The following is a 21,498-nucleotide window of genomic DNA, read 5'->3' on the forward strand; positions in this document are numbered from 1 at the left end:
GCCCAGACACAATTTTTGAAGAACACCGTTCATTCATAAATCCATTCAAAATCATTTATTAAGCATCAACTTCATGCCAGTCACTGTGTTACATATGAGGGGTAAAGCAGTGACCAGACACGTAAGTGCCTTGCTCTCTTAGAGCTTACAGTCTTTGGGGGAATCAGGCATTAAATACATTATTACATAATGGTTGAACTATAATTATGATAACTGTTATGAAGGAGAAGGGTAGGATAAACTTTCCAGTCATGGGATTCAAGGAAGGCTTCCCTGAGGAGGTGGCATGTGAGCTAAAACTTGCTGTGGAGGAGGTAAAAAAAGCAAAGTGGGCAATAACAGAAGAGAAGAGGAAGAATGTAACTAGAAAGTGTGTTGCAGATGGAAAGAAGAGCATGAACAAATGCCCTCTGGCAGAAAAACTTAAACTGTCCTGAGTAAAGAGACAAAGCCAGTGGGACTGAAGTGGGTGTGTGTGGGGGGGGGAGATGTAGGGGTAAGTTGAGGCAGGAAAGGTGAGCAAGAGCCAGATTATGTCAGGCCTGATGGGAGAACAAGGCTTTGATTTAATCCTACAGTCAAGTGGGAACTTATGAAGGGTTTTGAACAGGGGAATGATGTGATCAGATTTGCTTTTTTTTTTTTTTTTTTTTTTTTTTTTACATAAATCAAGATATACTTGTAAATACAAGCAGCAGAAGCTCGTAAATGTCACACCGGTATTTAAAAAAGAGTACAGTCTATAATCACTACATAACAGTACAAATATAAACAGGAGTGTTGATGAGGTGGGAGCGGTGAAGGGGGTGGCCTGAGCCTGGAATCTGGGAAGGTGTGCATAGGTCACCTTTTTTGTTTGTTTTTGAGGACTAGATGTTCATCTGATTTGACGCCAAGGTAGCATTTGGGTAAGCCAGGGTAAAATCCCCACTTAAAATTCTCCCCCTTCTTCAAAAGCTTCAAAAGAAAATTTCTCCCCAAGTTTCAATGAAAATTAACCTCTGATGTGGCTGGTATGGGGGACCACCTATAGGGTGTGATTTAAGAAATGCGAAAAGACCACTCCTGTTCAATGGAAACTTTCTCTGTTCTCCACTAGTGCCTAAGAAGCTACCATCACAATTCTATTCTGCTGAATCTTAGATTGCCAGATATGCTAGTACGGAGCAGCCCACTGGATCTATCCCGCCTTCCTAGGACAGAGCTGGGTTTTATTTTGTTTTCTCGGGGATGGGAGGATTCGAAGCTTTTTGAGACCACTGGCCCTACAGGAGCACGGAGGAGGCCACGAGCCTGGGCAGGTTACAGAGAGCGGGCTCCTTTGACTTCATCATTTTGTTTTGAGCTGGCCCTGGGATACAGCTGGTGTGTACAATATGGATAATGTGTATAAATGTGTGTGGATTTACACAGCCAAGGTATATGGGTATACTTAGGACATGCACATAACTTTATAAATATGTTATATTGTAGGGAAGCAATAACAGTAAGGAACACAGGCCCTGGGATTGGGCCAACCTCGGTTCAGATCACAAGCCTTGTAAGCCTAGGAAAGTGACAGCGCTTGCCTTCTGGGGTAGCTGGCAGGATTCAATGAGAAAATCTGTTTAAAGTCTTGGCACTGGTCCGTGGCATACAGCAAGTGCTCTGTAAATGTTACTGTTAAGATCACCTGTGTGTCCTTATGCAAGCATGTGTGTGCATGTGCCTTAAGTGCAGATTTGGGCACCCAAGGGAGATAGAGTGTGTTTAAGAACAAGAGGGAAGGAGGAAGCATGTTCCCCAGCGCCGCAGCAAGAGCTGGGCACTGGAGCAGACCTTTCTAGAGGCTGAGAGGACCACAGGGCAGCTCACAAAGGAGACAGCTCAGCTTTACCGAGTGGGAAACAGAGTAAGGCACCGCAAAGGGTCTCAAATTACAAGGAGCTTCCTGATGAGCACAGAATGTATAAAAGTGGAAATAATTGGAGACAGACAGTAGAATGGGATGTGGTGTTGTTGAAGCTCAAACAATCCTCCGTAAAGGGGAGACTGGAAAAAAGAAAAAGAGTTGGAAGTGGTCTCTGAAATGGACACTTCTCCAAATTAGGCTTCTGTGCTCAGGCGACAATTGACTTTGCTCCATCCTGATTCTCTCCACGGTTTTGAGCTTCACACGTGTTTGCTTTTTCAGAGCTGACATGGAAGAACTTTGAAAAACATATAAACCACCATCATCAGTTCTCAGGCTGTTTTTTTTCCCCCTCTGAATATTCGCCCAAGGAGTGGTATCTAAGGGCTTTCTGCATTATACAGAAGTGCCATCCTTAGGTGGAGAGAGAGAAGATACAGAACGCCCAGTTTCTAGTCCCAGTTCTGCCCTTCCCTCACTGGGCAACCTCAAGGAGTCTCTCCATCTCACTGGCACAGCTGCCTCATCTGCAAAAGAAGTTGATTGGTCAATTTGGCTCATTATCTTTTGACTTCCTGCCATCCCAGATGAGGCTTAGCTCCCTACCATCTCTCCTCCCCTTAAAGCTGTATCATCACATGACCTGGTACTTAAGAGTACAGACCTCCTGCCTATTGCTCGCTGTGACTCCTGGGATGAGTTATTTATTTAACCTCTCTGGGTCTCCATTTCCTCCTTTGTATCATCGAATTGCTAAAAGGATTAAATGAGTTAATAGAGGTAAAGAGTTTAGAACAGTGCTTGGCACAGATAAGGGCTACTGTGGTGTTAAGTAATAATATTATTATCATGTACTTTATTAAATACCTTTGTGACTTTACATGAAATATGCTATTGATAAATCAAGAAATAAAAGGATAAGCATTACTTGGGGCTATGAAAAAATTCTCCGGTGGGTAGGGGGCAAGGAGAGAGCTGGGACCATTGCTTTTCCTCTTTTTAAATCCCTTCTGTGCTTTCATTTTTTCAAGGATGTATGTGTACTATTGTCATTTTGTTTTGGACGTGACACTATTTTTTAAATTTAAAGAGATTGAACCAAAAGATCACTGAAGTCCCCCTCAAATCCCTAAATTCAAGGATTGACTCTGAGCAATACTTTTAAGGAGCAATACTTTTTAGGTGGCCTATTTAATCTTTGTTATCGTACCTACCATTCATGTGTTTGACCTTTTCAGGAAATCCTTATATAGGTTAAAAATAAACACAGTCACCTTCACATGTTTATAACTGAGTGGGTTTCGACTTCTTGGATGAGAGAGAAAATGAAAAAGGTGCAAATATAAACTCTAAATACTTGGCCTTAAGGGCTGATGTGTTTTGCCCCTTCCAATCTGTTACATAAAGGAGGGCTCAGTAGCAGAGTGAACGCAAGGAAAACCCGCTGCTGGCCGCCTGGCGGTGAAAGAGTTAACAGGGCTGGGTAAGGCGATCCCTTGAAAGGAGTAAGACTCGGAGTTGTTAAAGTTTTCCAAGCTGCGGCAGGCAGCCAGGCAGGCAGCGTGGCTCCTGGGGCAAAGGAAGCAAGTTGGAGGGAGCCTGGCAGAGCCGTGGGTCCTGCTGAGCTGAACTCAGCAGAGGTTACAAGCTCAAGGTCAGTGGTCCCCTCACAGTTCCCCAGAGCTGACATCTTTGGGGAGTTGTGTCAGGAAGGCAAGGCGCCATCTCTCATCCTCCTGTGCCCAGTCTGCTCTGCTTCCTAGTGGGGCCACCCGCCCTCCTGCTGAAACTTTAGGGGGCGGGGAGGGAGCTGGTGGCTGCGTTCACTTAAGCGTTGGCACTTGTGAGGGACCCAGGACCTATTCCCAGGAGACTTTGCTAAACTGGAGACTTCTTCTTTTCAGACATCCAAAAGGAAACTTTCTGGAACAAGCCCCCCCACCCCCACCCCCCCACACACACCTGTGTATGCTGCTCCATCTTGGTTTTTGCAGGCTGTGATCACAATCCAGAATTCCTATCTGCTTCTGTTGAAACTGAGAACAATTGTCAAAGTAGCTAAACGGGCTGCGTGACTTTTTCTTGTGGGAGGAATATTGTCTCTGAGGCTATTGTCTGTCACTGAAAATGAGTTTCTAGTAGAAGTTTTTCTCGTACATTGCTAGAACAAAATGATTGGGGAAGATGCAGTAGCCAGGAAATAGTTCTACATCTGCATGAGATTCAGATAAACTTACCCATGGAAACTTGACTTGTCTGCATGTGCTGCGGGTGATAGAGAAACTGAAAGCTAGGGCAAGAAGGGTAGGTAGATCATAGCTAGCTTCACAGAAATTGCATTCTGAGGGAGCTTTGATTTCAGAATTGAAACTGTCTTGGGTGGTAAAGGACCCTCCTCGAGCCCTGGCTGGAAGACAGGCTAATTCTGTCTCCCTGTTCTTGCCTTCCACACAGAAAAGCAATGAGTAAGTAAGTAGTCAGTCACCGTTTTGAAGGCTCCCTCGGATCCTCCAGCAGGCAGGAGTTGGGTCTTATACCTGCGAGCACTGAATCAGAATGAGTCATCTGCAACTTGGGTGCTGGAACAAAGTACTTGCAAACTGCCTTATGAGACACTGCCTCCATGTAGGTGGGGTATAGCTCTCAGAGCAGTCACATTTTTTTCTCCTCTCATCCTTTCTCCTTCAAACAGGCAGGAATTTTGACGTTCTCAAGACCGGCTCTGCCCCCTGGCTTAGCTAACCCTACAATGTGGACTCTGCCCCTGCTGCTCAGGACTGGAGTTTTAAAATAAGATGGATGATTTGACGTTACTTGATCTTCTGGCATGCCCCGTGTGCTTTGAAAAACTCGATGTCACAGCCAAGGTCCTCCCTTGCCAGCACACCTTCTGCAAACCATGTCTCCAGAGGATTTTCAAGGCCCACAAGGAGCTGAGGTGCCCCGAGTGCAGGACCCCGGTGTTTTGCAGTATCGAGGCGCTGCCGGCCAACCTCCTGCTCGTGCGCCTGTTGGATGGTGTGCGCTCGGGGCAGAGCCCAGGGAGAGGGGTCTCCGTCCGCAAGCCTGGTGTGCTGACCTCACAGGACAGCAGGAAAAGCAGGACTAACCCCAGAGGCCTGCAGTCCAGCCCTTTCCGGCTCGTGCCGAATATCAGAATCCACATGGATGGGGTAAGAAAGATCTTATTTGTTCGTATTGTGTCCCCCTTGGAGGTTGGATTTGTGTATGCCGGGAGTGAGGGGTTACCACTTTCAGTCAGGTTTCAAACAGGTGCTGCCAAGGATTCCTCAGAGATCAGTTTCTGTGGGCGGCGACCATTTTACTGAAATTTGGTGGAATCCTGAGCCTATCTGCTCATTCCAGGAATTCTTCTTAGAATCATGAAAGCGTCCCAGGTTCTTCTTGCTTCTTGTCCAGAAGGTAGTAGGACAAAGGAAGCCTTCTTGATTTTATTTTTGGTCTTTCGCTTCTGCTGTTCTGAGGCTAATCCAGTGCACAGAAAAATGCAGAGGACGGATGGGAAACAGAGAGATAACAAACTCAACTGCATGTTGCTTTGGGAATCTTGGAGAAGTTTCCAAATGTCAGGTTTTGTTTGAATTTTACCCAGATCCATGTTTCCATCCCGTCCCCATCATAAAGTGCTATTATGACAATGTTCATTCATAATCTATTCAAAGCTATCAAGGTACTTGACGCCCAAGCAGGGTACAGGAGGGAGGTGTGTATGTGGGTGGACTGACGAATAGGAATGGCTGAGCTGTGAAGCACAGATGTGAACAGGGGCCCCGCAGATGTGTCTCACTTTACAAAACGAATAAAACACACATCAAATGCACATCAGCGGCTGCAATTAAAACCCGAACGGGCCCAGCAGAGCCATATAAGGTATCACCCAGTGATGTGTTTGGTGTTTGGACAACATGAATCGCAGGCAGCCTTGTTGCAGGAAGCTGTGTAAGGGCTCGTCTCGAGAGAAGGACATGGTCCTGTGAGTCCAGCAGGATTATTTGCACTGTCACCCCAGGAGTCAGTGTGCCAGCCTGAACATGGCAAGCTGTGTCCTGACCCGTTGGCATACTTAGAAAGTCAAAGCTGCATTCTGTGCACTGTTACCTATTGCGAGCTTTAATACGGGCAGCAGCATTCCAGGACTCGGGGCTGTGAAGAGTAGCAGTGGGTGGGAGCATCTTCTGGAGTCCTTCCCAGCGAAGGAGAATGGGCTTGTGATGTGTGTTCCGAATGATTTTCTAAAATATTACTTCCAACAGTTCACTCCTCCTTCGGTTCACTGCACCTCCAAGCCCCCCATGCAGTAGCGGAGTGTGGAACCAATCAAACATGAGAGCAGGAAGAAGTGGGGCATTGATGCGGGTTCTTCACTGCTTTTTATTGCCATTGTGCTTGTGTGTGTGAACACACTCCAGAAAAGGGCTTGACACTCTTCTTTAAGATTTCCCATTAGCCCTAGGTCCAGCCAGCAGTCAGAACTCACAAGCCTGGAAAAGGCAGGATGGGGGTGGGGAAGCAAATGTCTCTCAGACATGCCTTATTTATAGAGAATGGGCTCTATATCCAGACAGCAAATCTCCCTTTGAATTCCTAAGACCCAGCAACCCTTCCCCTCCCCAACCCTGCAGAGTCTGACTTGCCTCCCCATAAAGTATCATTACTCACCAAGAAAGTGTTGCCAGACGGGGAGGAGGCAAGTCCCTTATAGCCTTTGGATATTTTTGTTCATGTTTTCATCTTTTTCGATGTGGCTATGTTGCTAAGAAGAGGTAGCAACAAACGGATCCACAGCTACCAAGTTTTTGAACCCTAAACAATGATTCCAGCCCACCGCCCCCCCCCCCGTTTCCCCCGCCCTCCCCCACCCCCCTACCCCCCCACCCCCCCACCCCCACCCCGGCAGAGGGAGTTGGGATGAGAACTGGTCATACGTAAGAGACAGTCATTAAGATACTGCATGTCCCTGGAACTCTCTCCCGGGGACTTGTAACATCAGACCAAGGTGCCAGTGATGGCATTGCGCCCACCCCCTGAGCTTCACTGGACCAAATCCTGTCCATGAGGCTGAAACACAGAATCAAGCCCTTGAGGGCTCCGACTTTCAGGCAGGACCTGGTTTAGGAAAGATGCTCTGACAGAGAGCAGAGCCGCCCGTTTCCTTCATTTCCTGAGCCTACCTTTCTTGAAGGGCCTCATCTCATCCCTTTTGCCTCTCTCTTTGGGGACATGAACAAGCCCATTCCTGGATGTAAATATGGCTGTCATTTTACAACCTGTTCTACTCCCCAAAGTATAACTATCTTTCCTGTAAGTGTGAGAGCAATCCTGCATGTCTCAGTTCAGAGAACTGAGGATTGTCTGGGATGCCACACGCCGCTCCGAGTCAGAGGAGTAGACTTGCATCCTCAGTCAAATCCTCACCAAGTCACTTGCCCTCTCATCCTCAGTCTAGTCAACAGTTGGTAATACTCGCTACCCATCTTCCTCCAGGGTACTGTAAAAATTATCTTTGCAACACACGGTATATCACCTTAGAAAACATATGCCACATAATACATATGCATTACCTCAAATGCAAAGCATCATCATTATCATTAATTTAAACTTGCTGTATGACTTTGGGCAGTCCACTTAAGTTTGCTGGGTCTCAATTTAAATTTCTATAAAATGGGAAAATGTATTGTAAAAACAGAGAGCCATTGTGGTGCTTAACTAATTAGTGTTTGCAAAGCACTTTGGGATCCTTAGATGAAAGGCATTTGGAAGATCCTGATGATAGTAAACATTATTATTGACTGTTGATTGTGCCCTGCTGTGCATGAGGCATTCTACAAAACACAGAAGGACTGATAGCCCTTGCAGGGAAGTGTAATAGGTATTATTATCGAACTTGAGTCTATGATGAGTCCAGGCCAGGATAATAGTACTAAGTATGAAGTACTCCCCTAAGAGGGCATAAATAACCTGTGTTACAGGGTACCATTTTGTAAAACACCTCTTCCAGAGGACTCGGTGTTAACCTGGCCGTCGGAAAGAGTTCGTTTAACTTCCTGTCCACGAGCTGTTTAAGTCCAAAGCCTGTTGTGCTCACCTAGACTCCTCCAATTAACAAGCTCATCATGCTCTTTGTGTTGGCTCAAAGAGGCCTGGTGCTTCTTGAGCCAGCCAGTATGCTAGGGTGGAACCAATGGTCACAGGTATGGTGCCAGCCCAAGAGAGAGGGGGAAAAAAAAATAGCCTATTGTGCCTACCCATCTAAAACTCTCCCAAGCCTATTGTGTAAAAAGAAAACTTGAGCAATGGCTGTAGGTTTCTACAGCATACATTATTTCAAAGCAGGAGGTAAGACCAGCAGACTCCTGGAGGGCCCCTGACTGTGTGAATCCCACTGGCTCTTCTCCTTCCCAGGCTGCAGTCAAGCCAAAGGAACGTTGCAAGCCTTTGAGAAGATCATAGGCTCCTGAATAGCTCATCTATCTTCCTCCTTATTCTGTTACTCTTTAATAGTATTGCTGACTTCAGATAGGCCGGGAAGCAACAAAGCTAAATATTTACAAACTTAGGGTTGAAAAATATCAGAATTCAAATCCTGCTTCTGCCCCTCAGCAGTTGTATAATTGGGGTGAGTCAGACACCACAGGGCCTCCAATTCCCCACCTGTAAATTGGAGGCAGTAGTAACACCTATTTCAGAGGGTTGCTTTGAGAAATAAATGAGATGATTCATGTCCATTAGCTCTTAGCGCAATGACTGGCTCAGCTTAGGAGCTCAATAAATGTTAGCTGTTATTGTTATTGAGGTGACTCAACACTTTCCACTCTACATTCCACACCCTCTTTCACCCCCTTAATCATTAATCATGTGTCTTCCAGAGCTGTTCCTTGGAACCCTGATTCCTGGCTTCTTTTGTTTGTCTCCAAGTGATCCAGGGCCATAATTCACATGAGTTGATTCTAGGAGGAAGCCTGCTGGCCAACTTCACGTCCCCAAATAGCAAGCAAGCTTAAAGGAACCCCATAAGCATGGCAAGAAGCTGGTCCACTTTCAAGCATCACCGGTTTTTCATTACCTTCTATCTTTCCTAGTCCCTGTCTCTCACTCTCCCCAACACAGACGTTGCCGCCCTGCAGGGCTTTGTAGGGCTGGACGTTCTCCCTTCTTTGTTCAGTATCATGCCAACCACACACATTCCTATCTCACTCGCCCTATCTCAGCGAGAACACACCTGCCACCTCCAGCACACAGAGCAGGTGTCTGTGTCCTAGAAACTTTTTCAACTGGTGTTGCAGGCAACTGAGGGAGAAAAATGAGGTCAGAAAGCACATGGGGGAATTGAGGCTGGACAGAAACCAGAAGGCATCCGAGTCCCATTTCTGGGTCTCAGCTGCTGTGTCCTGCAGCAGAGTTGTGACACAGACTGTGGTTTTTTGCTAAATTTGCAAGGGGACTAAACCCATTTCAAGCCCCCAAATACAGAAGGCATGTGCCACCTGGGTCAGCAAGGACCACACGTGGCAGGTGGAAGAAGACGTAAAGGCAGGAGCTGAGGTTGAGAAGTCAGGAGATCCAGATGGTTCTCCAGTTTCACACACATTTGCAAACGTGTTTAAAAAACCACATGGCCCCAGATTGGCTCTGTTCCCTCACCTATACTTTCTTGCTCGTTACAGTTCCCTCCATTTTGTTGACTGCTGTACTGTTTAAGGATTGCAGTCAAACTGAGCTGAGTTTCTGTGTTGGGATTCAATTATTCGTTAGCTGTGAAGCCTTTGGCAATTCACTTAACCTCTCTGACCTTCAGTTTCCATATTTGCATAATGGAGACAACAATGGTGTACATTATCATGAGGCTATTATAAAATTAAAATGAGACAATGTATATAAAAAGCTTAGTACTGTGCCTGGTACATAATGGATGCTCATAAATGTTAGCAATAGCAAATAACAACATTAGAAGAGAAAGTCCGCTGGCATTGGATTTGGAGTTCTTTGCATCCACACGTACACATGCAGAGACCGCCACTGAAAAGTAAGCGAAGGGGATAGCAAAAGGAAAGAGAGTTCTTGAAAAGACAAAACTATAGTGATGCAAAATGGTGGTTTCCAGTGGTTTGCCAAGGGTTATGCGTTGGGAGAGGATGTGACTCTAAAGGGATAGCTTGAGGGAGATTTATGGGGTGATAGAAGCGTTCTGTGTCTCCATTGTGGAGGCAGTTAAATGAATCTATATATGTGTTAAAATTCACAGGAATATGTACCAAGAGAAAAAAGTCATTAGCTTGTGCGACGGTGTTTAAAATACTATTTTTTAAATGAAAGGGAGCTCTTGTACATTTCTTTCAGTCTCTGCCTGATTTTCACCTGGTCCACTCTGATTGCCTTCATCTCTGTGTTTATTGATGTCAGTGCTATTTCTGAGAAGGGCCTTGCCATCGTCCAAGTGATCAGGGTTATTCCTGCACATGGGCTCCTCTCTGTTTTAGTGAGCCATCCTATTACCTGCTTCAGCTTTCTCATCAGTTAAAGGTGTCTGGCCAAACAGTGGACAGACACAACAGCTCATCCTCCATGGGATGTCCTGGGCACCTGGGTGGGGCAGGAGGGTCTCCTTACTCAACCTCAGTTATCCGCCGCGTGCGCTGGGGGGCATGTTACCTGACGGAGTAGGCAATGCATATTTTTGTGCTGTTTTCATTTCCTCCTAGGAATGGTTGCCTGCCACATGTCCCTTCATACTACAAAGAGATTATGGAACATGGGGAAGTGCTTGTTCAACCTTTCTCTAGAGAAGAGCAGCCTCATGTATCCCATTCCAGATGCCATGACATAGCTTTGGGCTTAGCTGGGACCAGCTCAAATACAGCTCCCTTGGATTTCTTCATCCTCTCCCTTTCTTTCTCATTTTGAAACTCATGCTTATATGTTAGACCAGTCTTTCACTAAGTGTATTTTGTAAGCTATTAATGCATGTTCCAGAAAGCTCCAAGGTTAAACATCCCTGAAATTAAAACATCTAAACTTTTATTTTTCTGCAGGACTTTTCAGAACTTTTAGCATGCTAATGAATTGTTCATCTCTAAGTGGTCGATTATAATAAGAAATGTTTCCCAAATTTTTGTGACAGTAGCACCCCCTCCCCTTTTATTAGCACCTTGAGTAATATGAATTGTCCATGAAACAAATTTTGGGAAATGCTGTCTCATACTAATGCACAGGTAACTGAGCCCCCAAAGAGACCCCCCTATTGTAGTTACAGACTAGTGTGACTCATTCCAAGAAGAGTTTTAGGCAAGTTCTTGCCATTAGAAGATATTTTTGGAAAACTGTTTGAAACCCCTTATCACCACCTTCTGCAGTATTTACTTATCTCTATTCAGTAGTGTCTAGCTATCGGCACTATAGAAATCTACAGAGCAACATGAAGATTGTCACTTTCCCAGTGTTTACTGTCTAATGATATACCATATACAGGGTATGTATCCCTGACTTAAAGATATTATCCATTATAAGATGTATTATTTAGTTATAACTCTTAAGAGAAAAAAGACACTACAGTGTTAGATATTCACTGTAAGATACATCCAATTTTAGAAACATTAAGATATGAAAAAAGGAGTGTCTTACTAAAGAGTACATACTGTCTGATTCCAGTTATATAAAATCTAGAAATGGCAAAACTATGAACAAAATTGATTTGGGTGTAATGCAAATGTTTTATGTGATCGTACATAGGTTTCCCTAAATTCATCAAACTGTACATTTAAAAAAAGTGAGTGTTTGTATGTAAATTACAACTCAATAAAGTTGATTAAGACAAAGAAGTCTTAGACTAAAGAAATGATAGTTTATGAAAATGTCAGGCAGTAAGGTGGCTCAGTTTGAGGGAATGAAGTCTGGCCAATTAAAAAAAAAACTTCCTTGAACGCATAGGTGTTTTAGTAGTCAGGAAGGACATGGTCAGATGAAAAGGCGGGGTGTATTCTGGGCATGTGGGTGCTAGAAAGGCAGGATCGGATATCGAATACAATGGAAGTTGGAGGAGAGGGAAAAGGAAACAGATGGGAGTCTGGGTGACTGGATACCTGCTTCAAAACCAGGAAGTGGTTACTCTTTGTAATAAATTACTCTTTGTAATAAAGTCTCTCCATGGTCAAACTGGTTACATGTCATCACGTGGCCCACGGTCTGTATCTACCAGATGGATTCAGTGCAGCCAAGCAAGGTGTCTCTGCTCCAAGCGGATGGCTGAGCTTACTGGGTAACTGTGGAGCAGTCTCCGCCTTCCTGGCAGACAGTCATTCATTCCCGTTGAAATGGTCAGGTTTCCTGATCACCCTAGCTCGCAGGAACACCAGGCAGCAATTCCAAAGTAAGTGGTAGAACACAGGCAAGGGAAGACAAGTCCCCGGGACACGAGCAGCTTCCTGCATCTTGGGTCTGTGTCGGCCCCAGGATCACACCGTTCCCGAGCTCCAGCAAAGAAGCCATGCCGTCAACAGACTGTTCCAAAGTGCCCGCTCTGTGCCAGGCTCTGTCTTGAAAACTCACACCAGGGATGCCCACGGGGTCAGACTCCAGCACTCAAATAGTAGCTGAGTACACCTCAGAGCTCTCTCCTTTCTCTGTTTTCCAAGCACAAGGAGAACAGGCAGTTTGGCTTTTCTCTCAATACTGTGTGCTCGGAGCACCCAGCCTACAACTTGACCCATATTGGGGACCTCAGAATATGTTTGGAATGGATGAATAAATAAACGAACAGAGTCATGTCTCCAGTCCACCTCCTGGAATCACAGACTAACTCCTCATGATGCAGCAATGAATTCTTCATGAGTCAAACCACTACAGAGCTATGGAAGGAATGAGCAGCACGTTATACTAGGCTTCAAGTGATGTGGTAACTGAAATGTTCTAGATGTGAATTACCTGATTAAATGCCTTTTTGAGTGACAAATAGTACTCTCCTGAAAACAGTGGGCCGGGTTCAAAACCACTTAGCTAACCCTGAGAAGATAGGGAATGCCACTCCATATATGGCTGAGCTCCTGGGTCAGACACCATAGATTTCATGTGCTCCTTTGACCTTGGGGGAAAAACTTTATCTTGAGTTAACTGACGCTTGGTCACAGGGATACCAGTGACAGGTAGGCAGAGGCTCTAAAAGAATTTGCCAGTGAGTTACGAGCTAAGTGGACCTGGCCTCCTCTGTGAAGGGGAGGCAGCATTTCAGGGAGGAACATGTCCCCTGTACCTCTCGTGCTGCCAAGCCTACCTCACATATTTATAGAATATACATAACATCAAGTTGGCCATTTTAGCCATTTTTATGTATACAGTTCAGTGGCATTAAGTATATTCACACTGCTGTGGAATCATCACCACTAGCCACCTGCAAAACATTTTCGTCGTCCTCTAACTGGCACTCTGTACCCATTGAACACTAACCGCCCATTACCCCCATTCACGTGTCCTCACTATGTGCTTCTGGGCAAGTTCCTTAGGGCCTCTGAGCATCATTGCTATAAAATAGAAATAGTAACCTCACCCCATGGGGTTATTGGGAGGATCTAATGAGGTGACACTTGTAACACGCTTAGCACAGGGTCTGGACAAAGCAAGCTCCTAGTAAAGATTCACTGCTTGCACTCACCCAGGTAGGTTAATCTTTTAAAATACTACCACCATCCTGCAGTAGGACTGCTATTTTACTGTGATGGAGACGTGGGGGTCATAGTGATCGTGGCCTCCTTGGAGGATAAACCAAGATAATTCTTGCAAAGTTCTTAGCACAGAACGTGACACATAGGAAACTCAGTGACAATAAATGTGAGGCACCGTTACTATTTTTGATGTCTCATTCATTCAATAGACATGTACAGGATAACTTTTATGTGGAAGGCCCTTTGCTGGGTTCCAATGAAGAACAAAAGTAAGTAATACATGCTCCTTGCCCTAAAAGAGCTCATGGTCTATGGGAGACAGCCATGTAAACTACTACTTTTGATGCATTTCCTAAACCATAAACAAAGGACTTACTATGTGTCCGGTACTCGGTAAAGCATGTTTACCTACAGAATCTCACTTAACTCTTTCTATAACCCACTGAGATAGGTGCTGCTGTTTTCTCTACTTTACTCATAAGAGGTTGGTACTCAATAGACGTTAATATAAGAAAAGAAAGTAGGAAAAGTGGTTATATATCAAAATTGAACATTCCTGTATTTGTGCTGGGTAGTAGTAGTTATTGAGGCTGCACTTTCTAAAAATGCAGATGGTCTGAGTCCTGATCATGCAGGCAGTCACAGAAACCCATTGACGCTGAGCAGAGCAGAGCTCAGAATACACTGAGAGGCGTGTACGTTGGGCAGTGCGTCCTGGTATCATGGTCTCGATGCTGCTAGTTGTGGAAAATGTGCATTTCAGTCGCCCTTCCCTTGCACAGCATGAAAAGCCCCAAGAAGAGTTGAGAGAACTTGGATTATTTGCTGTTACCCTTCCCTGAAAGGCTAACAGGAAAACGTTAGCCTGGAGACAGGAGAAATAAGGCACATACACCAAATACTCTCAGGGTGCCTGAAGCAAACCACCCCAGCAGAGGGTGTCAGCCAAACGGCCAGTGCTAGAAAAGGCAAGAAGGAAACTGTGTATCTAATTGGTACTGGCCCACGGGGCTTACGGCAACCCATCTTCAGGTCTCAGTGGAACCTTCACTCTTTCAGGAAGTCAGCCCTCTGTCCCAAATCCCAAGCCGGAGGCATGGTTCCACCTCAGGTTCCCAGAGTCCCCAGGGCTACCCTCTGGCCTCCACAGTACGCATAAGCTCCATGACGTTAAGGAGATGTCTTGTCTCCTCTGTACCGGGCACAGCACCTGAAATGCAACCAGCACTCAATAAATATTTAATTATTGAATGCATAATGTTCACTATATTGCAAGAAACTGCAGTTAGATTTAGGAGCTGCATGCCTGAGGAGCTCCTGGTGTCTTCCCTGAGGCTAGAGGAAAGGAGACATACCAGCCATTTTGTGCCCGGGATCCCTTCCAGCCCCTGTCCTGTTGACAAGGGTGTTTCTTGACTGAAGGCCAGGTGTGTTAAGAATGGCATGTAGGTGCTTGCAGGGGATTCAGAGGTAATTGGAAGGTGAAAAAAAGAAGTCAAACCAGAATGGAGAACACTGCCTGGCTGGCATGCCGCAGCAGCCCTCCAAGCAGGTTGCCCTGGTTTTACAGAATTAAGGATGATATCGCCACACACATAGAAGTCTTTTAATTGGTTGCCAAGGCAATGCAGCAGCTTCAGTGGGCATGGAACAGGAATAGAATTCTGCAGAGCTGTGTTCAAGAGGGGTGTTCGGCTGTGATAGTAACAAGCTGCCTGGGTATGAGAAAGGCAAGACTGCAATAGATCTGGTTTGGGACTTTTACTTAATAAACAGAAATGGCAGAGAAATGAGGAAGCAGGGGAGTGGAGCCGAAGAGAAAACTTCCCTTCCTAGCTCTCTGGAAAAGTCAGAGAGGTAATCTTCTGGATCTCAAATTTCTCCTTGGAGTGGTGAATTCCCATGGATGAGGGAACACAGAGCAGATTGGTTCCATGCTTGAAGGAAGGCAGACTAGGATGACTGAAGAATGAAAGGGGATGGCAGTGTTCTCTTCCTCTTGGGAGGTTATAAAGAGGATCCAGGGTGCAGGAGCCTGCATTTTAACAAAAAGAACATTTCCCATCTCCTCCTTTTACTTCCTTTTGTATTAGAAAGGAAAAGAATTTGCAATTAAACCTGTCTTTTATTGTTTTGTTTTCTGTTTTCTGAAGTTTTTGAAACACTAGGATTTTTTTTCACAACCACAAAACGTGGTGGTCGAGGCATTTCCTGGGTTTCCTAACTTCTCCATTCCTGACTGTCCCAAGGACTAAAGAATCAAATGAACTTCATCACACGGAGTGTGTGTCCTGATTGCTTGGGCAACGAGGGAGGGACCAGGATAGAGAGGAGCCAGAGAGGAGGTAGACGTACTTGTTAATAAACATGTGAGTAACAACTACCATCACGTAGCGCACATCGTGTGCCAGACACGCGGTAAAACAACCGTGCTGTCCTTGAATTCTCCCAACAGCCTTTGAAAGGCCAAGATCTTATCCTCCTTTATAGATGAAGAAACTGCCAAGGGGTGGCAGAGGTAGGATTTGAACCAGGTCTGCCTGCATCTAAAGACTGGGCTCTTCACCACATCAGTCAGGGTGACCAAGACAAATCCAGTGTTCCCTTGGGGCCCCACAGAGCCCTGCACCATCTGCCATTGCCGGTCAATGCCTGCTGGCACCAACACCACCATTCTAATGTTGTCAGTAAACTTCCGGAGTGTGATGTCACCCGCAGCCAATCCAACTCCATGCTAACGATGTGCTATGTCTTAACTGGGTGCCACTTCGTCAGAAACGTAAGGGTTTAAATAGTAGAAGTGAGTAAGTGACTAGAGAGGGAGATGAGAGAGGGGGAAACGGAGTCAGAGAAAAGAGGAAGGTAGGGAAGGAGAAAGGCAGAAAAGGCACATGTGAAATCTAGACGGGGCAACAAAAACCATGAAGGAAGGAGGAGGAAAGCGAGGAAAGCTGAGGGAGGAAGCAAGTGTGCGAGGGAGGAATACTTGGGGAGATATGTTATCAGGACATAATGAGCAGCTCTGATCCAGAACTGTCTGCTTTTCCTGAAATGTAAACAGAGTCAAAATGAACTATGTACGCTCCGTTTCTTTTGGAATCCTGTCATCTGGATAGGCAAAATGGTCCATTGACGGTAGAGGAAAATAGAGCCTGAAATTCAGGAAAGTCAGCTTCTAATCCTGTCTAAGCTGAGAACCAGCCGTATGACGTGAAATGTATCTGAGTGTTGAATACACGTTAGCAATTACTATGGTTATAGGAGAAGTCCCAGCATCTCTGAGTCTTAGGATTCCAGCACCTCAATTTTAAAACGTGTGCTCTTCATATAGAATATGCAAGTGGTACAGAAGTATTACACTTATGTTTGTAAGGAAAAAAATATATAAGTTTAAAGGTTTTCAGAAAAATAGCTAACATGTTTGAGCCCTTAGAGTCTGCATGGGCCTGTGCTAAATATTTTACCCGCAGAGCTTATTTAATCCACAGGGCAAGTCTGGTTTACAGATGAGGCAACTGAGGCTCAGGAGTACCAAACAGCTTGCCCAAAGTTACCCGTGCAGACTCACTCCAAGCCCACATCACGTTACCTGGGTTCATCTTGACGCTCAGCGGCGCTGCCTCCCTCACACCCAGAGGAGACATAGCACATACCTTTTTTTATTTATTAACATGGCATTATTAAGATATATTTCAGTGAAGTTGTGTTACCTGTTTAAACCTTGTCACTCCAGAATTACATCGTACCAACCACATATGCAGGGACCAAATGACTCCCTAATTCCTTTGTATTCTGGAATCTCACACCTCAAAAGACTCGGGGGGAAGGATAAGGAACAGGCTGCACAGAGAGGCATAGAATAAAACTAAGGTGGCAGTGGAAGAAAACCTTTCAAACGTAAAGCAAAAGGTATGAAAAATTTGAACATGGACTTGGCAGCAAGTGGCCCCAGCTTCACGCCTGTAGTTATCCATTCGCACTTTCTTATGCAACCACTTGCTCAATTCCACCCACTGTTTTGGTTTTGGTTTTAACGTTTTAAATTCTTTTCAAAGAATAGAAAAGTGATTACCGGGTCACAAGGGGTAAATCTGATGGAGGTTCCTGATACATAATAGTAATTTGCTTCCATCTGTGTTTGCCAAGAACTCTTTTAGCTACAAGTGACAGAAACCCACCTCAAGCTAGCTCAAACGAAAGTGGAAATTTGTTAGCTCACGGAATGACAAATTCTAAGCTGGAGCTGGTCTCAGGGCCTCTCAGGACCCAGATTGCCCTGTCAGATCACTCTCCTCTATCTTAATTCCACTTATTTCTATATATTGGTGTCATACTCTCCAATTGCAAATGACATTCTCCATAATGCAGATGGAAGACGGTGCATGCCCCAGAGTTCTTAGTCGCATACAATAGAATCCGCTGCAAAAACAAAAAAGAATCCACCACAAAACAAAAGATTGAAGAAGAAGAAAGATTAATTTAAAAAAAAAAAAAAAGGGATATTAGGCAGCTCCCAGAATTTCTGAGAGGATTGCAAAGCCTGATTTGAGACCACCCTGCCAGGAACAATGCCCCGAATGGCCATGTGCTGACTTCCAGGGCTGACCCTGCTGGCACTGCACACTGAGGCCGCCCTGGGCCCCACGCCCTTTGCTGCACGTGGAGGTCAACCTTGCGTCAGCCTCCATCACCTTCCCACAGAGGTGGAGACGTGTCCTCCCTGGTCCTCCCTTTGTGTCACTAACTCCCAGTTTGAAGTTTAAGTCAGATCCCTATCGCTGACATACTCGCAGCCTCGATACCCGGCTGAAAGCAGTGCTGACTGATAAAGCTGGCGTTTTCGATTTCTTAATACTGAGGCAATTTCTGCAACCAAAATTCATCAAGTAGATGAGTTCAGATGGAAAGGGGTAGAAACATAGGGCGTTCAGATGCAGCACATTCGAATTACAAATATGTACTATAAGAAACATGGCAACTGACAGCTAGATTTGCATCTTTCCAGCTTCAGAACCCCAGAGAAAAAGGAAAGTCTCTTTCAACACCATCTAGTTCAGTGCCTCGCCCTTAGTAAACACCTGTTGGCCTGAATCCAGAAGCTTTAACTAAAAGGCCTGAACTACAACATGAAACACTCTAGACATACAAATGCTTAAAACAATTATATTTCCACCTTAAATTTTAGCTCCAACTACATGCAGTGCTATTTATCAAATAACATGCAAAATTTCACTTTCTATGGTTGTTTGCCAAAAGCAAAAAGTGCAATTTCATAATTCTAAAATTTTAACAATTGCAAGAAAGAATACCTCTTAAAATTATAGTAAAAATGTTTAGTTTATAAATTTTCTAAAACAACCATGCTTTACTTTTATAGTGTTGAATTTATAAATGAACTGCATTTTAATAAAGTTTGAAATAAAATTCACTTGTCCAGGGAAAAAATAATAATAATAAAGCCTGATTTCAAATCCTGATTCCTTTGTGTGTAGTAATAACAAAACTAAGATAAAATTAAAGTCTTATGTCCCCCTAGTTTCCTGATGTCTAAAATATTTGTTCCCTGAACTTTTGTTTAAAGATAGGCACGCTGACCTACCTCACTTGTGTTTAACTTTTATGGCTGTCTAATTTCTTTTTGTAGGGGGAAAAAGGGACATAATACTTCTGATAAATGGAAACCTGGCATTTTTACCAATGGAAGTCTACTGAAATAGAAAATGAGATTCTTACCTAGGAAGACTATTAAGAGGCTATAAAATTGTTATTGGCACTTAAAGATACATTAGTAGGGTCAAAAGTAGGATCAAAAAGAACCCAGTAGACATGGCAGATGGCAAATACAATTCTGTTTCATCAGAAAACAGGACAATAAGTTAAAATGCAATCTGTGAAAGAGCTTTCACAGATAGTGTGATATTTGATAGCAGCAAGCAACTGATGGAAATTTTTATACAGATGCAGAGATCACCTTTGCTAACACATACTCTTGCAGTGAGCATCACCCAGCCTTGGCTCTTGCAAAGTTGCCCATGGAGATAAAATGAAGAGGGCAAATTGATACCATTTTTGAAGATAGAATTTTTCAGAAGCCACTGCATTCCTCCATTCATCATCTCTCTCTCTCTTTTCTTCTCCTTTTTTTTTTTTTTTTTTTTTTTTGCTTTATGTCAGTTCAAGAGAGTTTATAGTGGGGAAAAAATCCTGAAGCAGTCACCTTTAATTGTCACATTTTGACAGTCTGCCTAATTTGGTAGTGGAACTAAGGACATATTGACTCATTAGAATTTTCTCATTTTTCAAGAAAGCACATTCTTTGACTCTTTTCCAGACTACCACTGCCTCTTTCTGGCCTGGGGGATGGGAGAGAGCCAAGGGGAGAGATAACATTTCAGATATGGATGAACTAACACTCACAGAATTCTAGGAGCAGATAGGAAACTATTTCAGGATTCCAAAGAATGAAAAGACTCAATATCTAAAATACAGGAAACAATCCTGGTGAATAGTGGTTAAAAGAATTTTGTAGTTTTGATCTAAAAAAAAGTAGAAGTCTGGATATCTACTCGGCCACAGTGGTTTAATCATTTTAACTGAAGTTGCTGATTGAGGCCATCAGTTCAGCAAGAAAGAAAAGTTGGCCAAGCTAGATGTTAACCTGAAGTGTCAATTTTTATTAATACTGATTAGACCAATTTATCCAAGGAAATCCCTCCTGGGTCAACACAGGTTATCAATTCTGTGTGAGGACTTTTTCAGTGGTACTCTGTACCTTGTCAAACTAACTTAAGCCAAAAAAAAAAAAAAAAGAGGGTAGGGGGAAGAAGGTGACCAAAGGATTGGTAGTTTCATGGAAATTTGAAGGGTAGATCTTAGGCATGGCAAGATCTACAAGTTCACGGTCATCTGAATTCTATATCTTTCTGTCTCTCATCTCAGCCTGTTGCCATGTTCTTCATTCTCAGGAAGTTTCTTTCTAGGAGAATGACACTGGAAATCAAACCTATATCATTCGTAAAGCTCTTAATCTTAGAAAAATTGAGAGTGTCTTCCTGATAATTCTGCCAAGGAAACTCCAATTAGCTTATCTTAGGTCTTGTGTGCATCTCTGTGCAGTGACTATGGCTGGGACAGAAGGAGCAGTCTCATTGCTCAGAAATAGGTCACATGGCCACCCCTGAAGCCAGAGGGCAGGGCAGGGTCAGCTCACCTGCACCACCAAGACTGAGCAGAATTACTAGGGAGTAAAGGAGAGGTGGTTCACAAAAGAAGAGATCTATGCAGACAAATGTCTCAGTAAGAATGCATTTAAATCATGGGTACATTTGGGGGATTTTTAACTTTTCATGCATGGCATAAAAAATTAAAATTGAAATCAAATTGGAACCAAAATTCAAAGAACTTCCCAATCCCTTATTATTTCTCTGAACCCTCCGACTTTCTAACCAACCTCTTTACCACCCCACAAATCAGTCTATAAAAATCCTGCTCAGACTTCTCCAGGTCCTGTTCAAACACTGCCTCTTTAGAAAATCTTCTGTTAGTTTCCATCTGAGATTCTGTCTGCCTCTTCAGTTTCTGTCGCAAGATTCACCTGGCACTTACTTTGCCCTGCCTTCATATGTGTTACACATGCATGGTTTTGTCTATGCCCCACCCACCTACCACCAGACTGAAACTCAGAAAATACTTTCAAAGAAAAATAATGAGGCAAGAAGAGGAGGAAGAAAAGAGGCTTTCTAAGTCAGGACCCCTCGGGACTCTATGCTTCCCCCATCCTAACACTTATCTCTCTCTATTGACGTGGATTTCTTGTCTGTTTCTTCTTCTGGGTTCATTCCCTTGAGGACAATGACTCTATGATATCCTGCCACCCCTTTTTTTATAGCTTGCACAAAATAAATTATGGATGCATGGATGGATAGATAAATGAAT

General features: G+C 44.1%; 1 protein-coding gene and 1 long non-coding RNA gene across 2 annotated transcripts in view; one reads left to right on the forward strand and one right to left on the reverse strand.

Moving 5' to 3' along the window:
- Window positions 1–3,396: 3,396 nt before the first annotated feature.
- Window positions 3,397–21,498, forward strand: part of SH3RF2 (SH3 domain containing ring finger 2) — a 112,944-nt gene continuing 94,842 nt past the window's right edge. The window contains exons 1-2 of the mRNA XM_019739097.2: window positions 3,397–3,545; window positions 4,584–5,064. Coding sequence (XP_019594656.2) covers window positions 4,687–5,064 — 378 coding nt within the window. The 5' untranslated portion in view covers window positions 3,397–3,545; window positions 4,584–4,686. The remainder of the gene's footprint in view (window positions 3,546–4,583; window positions 5,065–21,498) is intronic.
- Window positions 5,551–6,700, reverse strand: LOC141567288 (uncharacterized). Its single transcript, XR_012489814.1, has 2 exons — window positions 6,572–6,700; window positions 5,551–6,393 (listed from the first exon to the last, which is right to left on the reverse strand). It is a non-coding gene; the product is annotated as an uncharacterized LOC141567288 (long non-coding RNA).

The sequence above is a fragment of the Rhinolophus sinicus genome, linkage group LG10 (assembly GCF_036562045.2).
Source record: "Rhinolophus sinicus isolate RSC01 linkage group LG10, ASM3656204v1, whole genome shotgun sequence".
Classification (NCBI taxonomy): domain Eukaryota; kingdom Metazoa; phylum Chordata; class Mammalia; order Chiroptera; family Rhinolophidae; genus Rhinolophus; species Rhinolophus sinicus.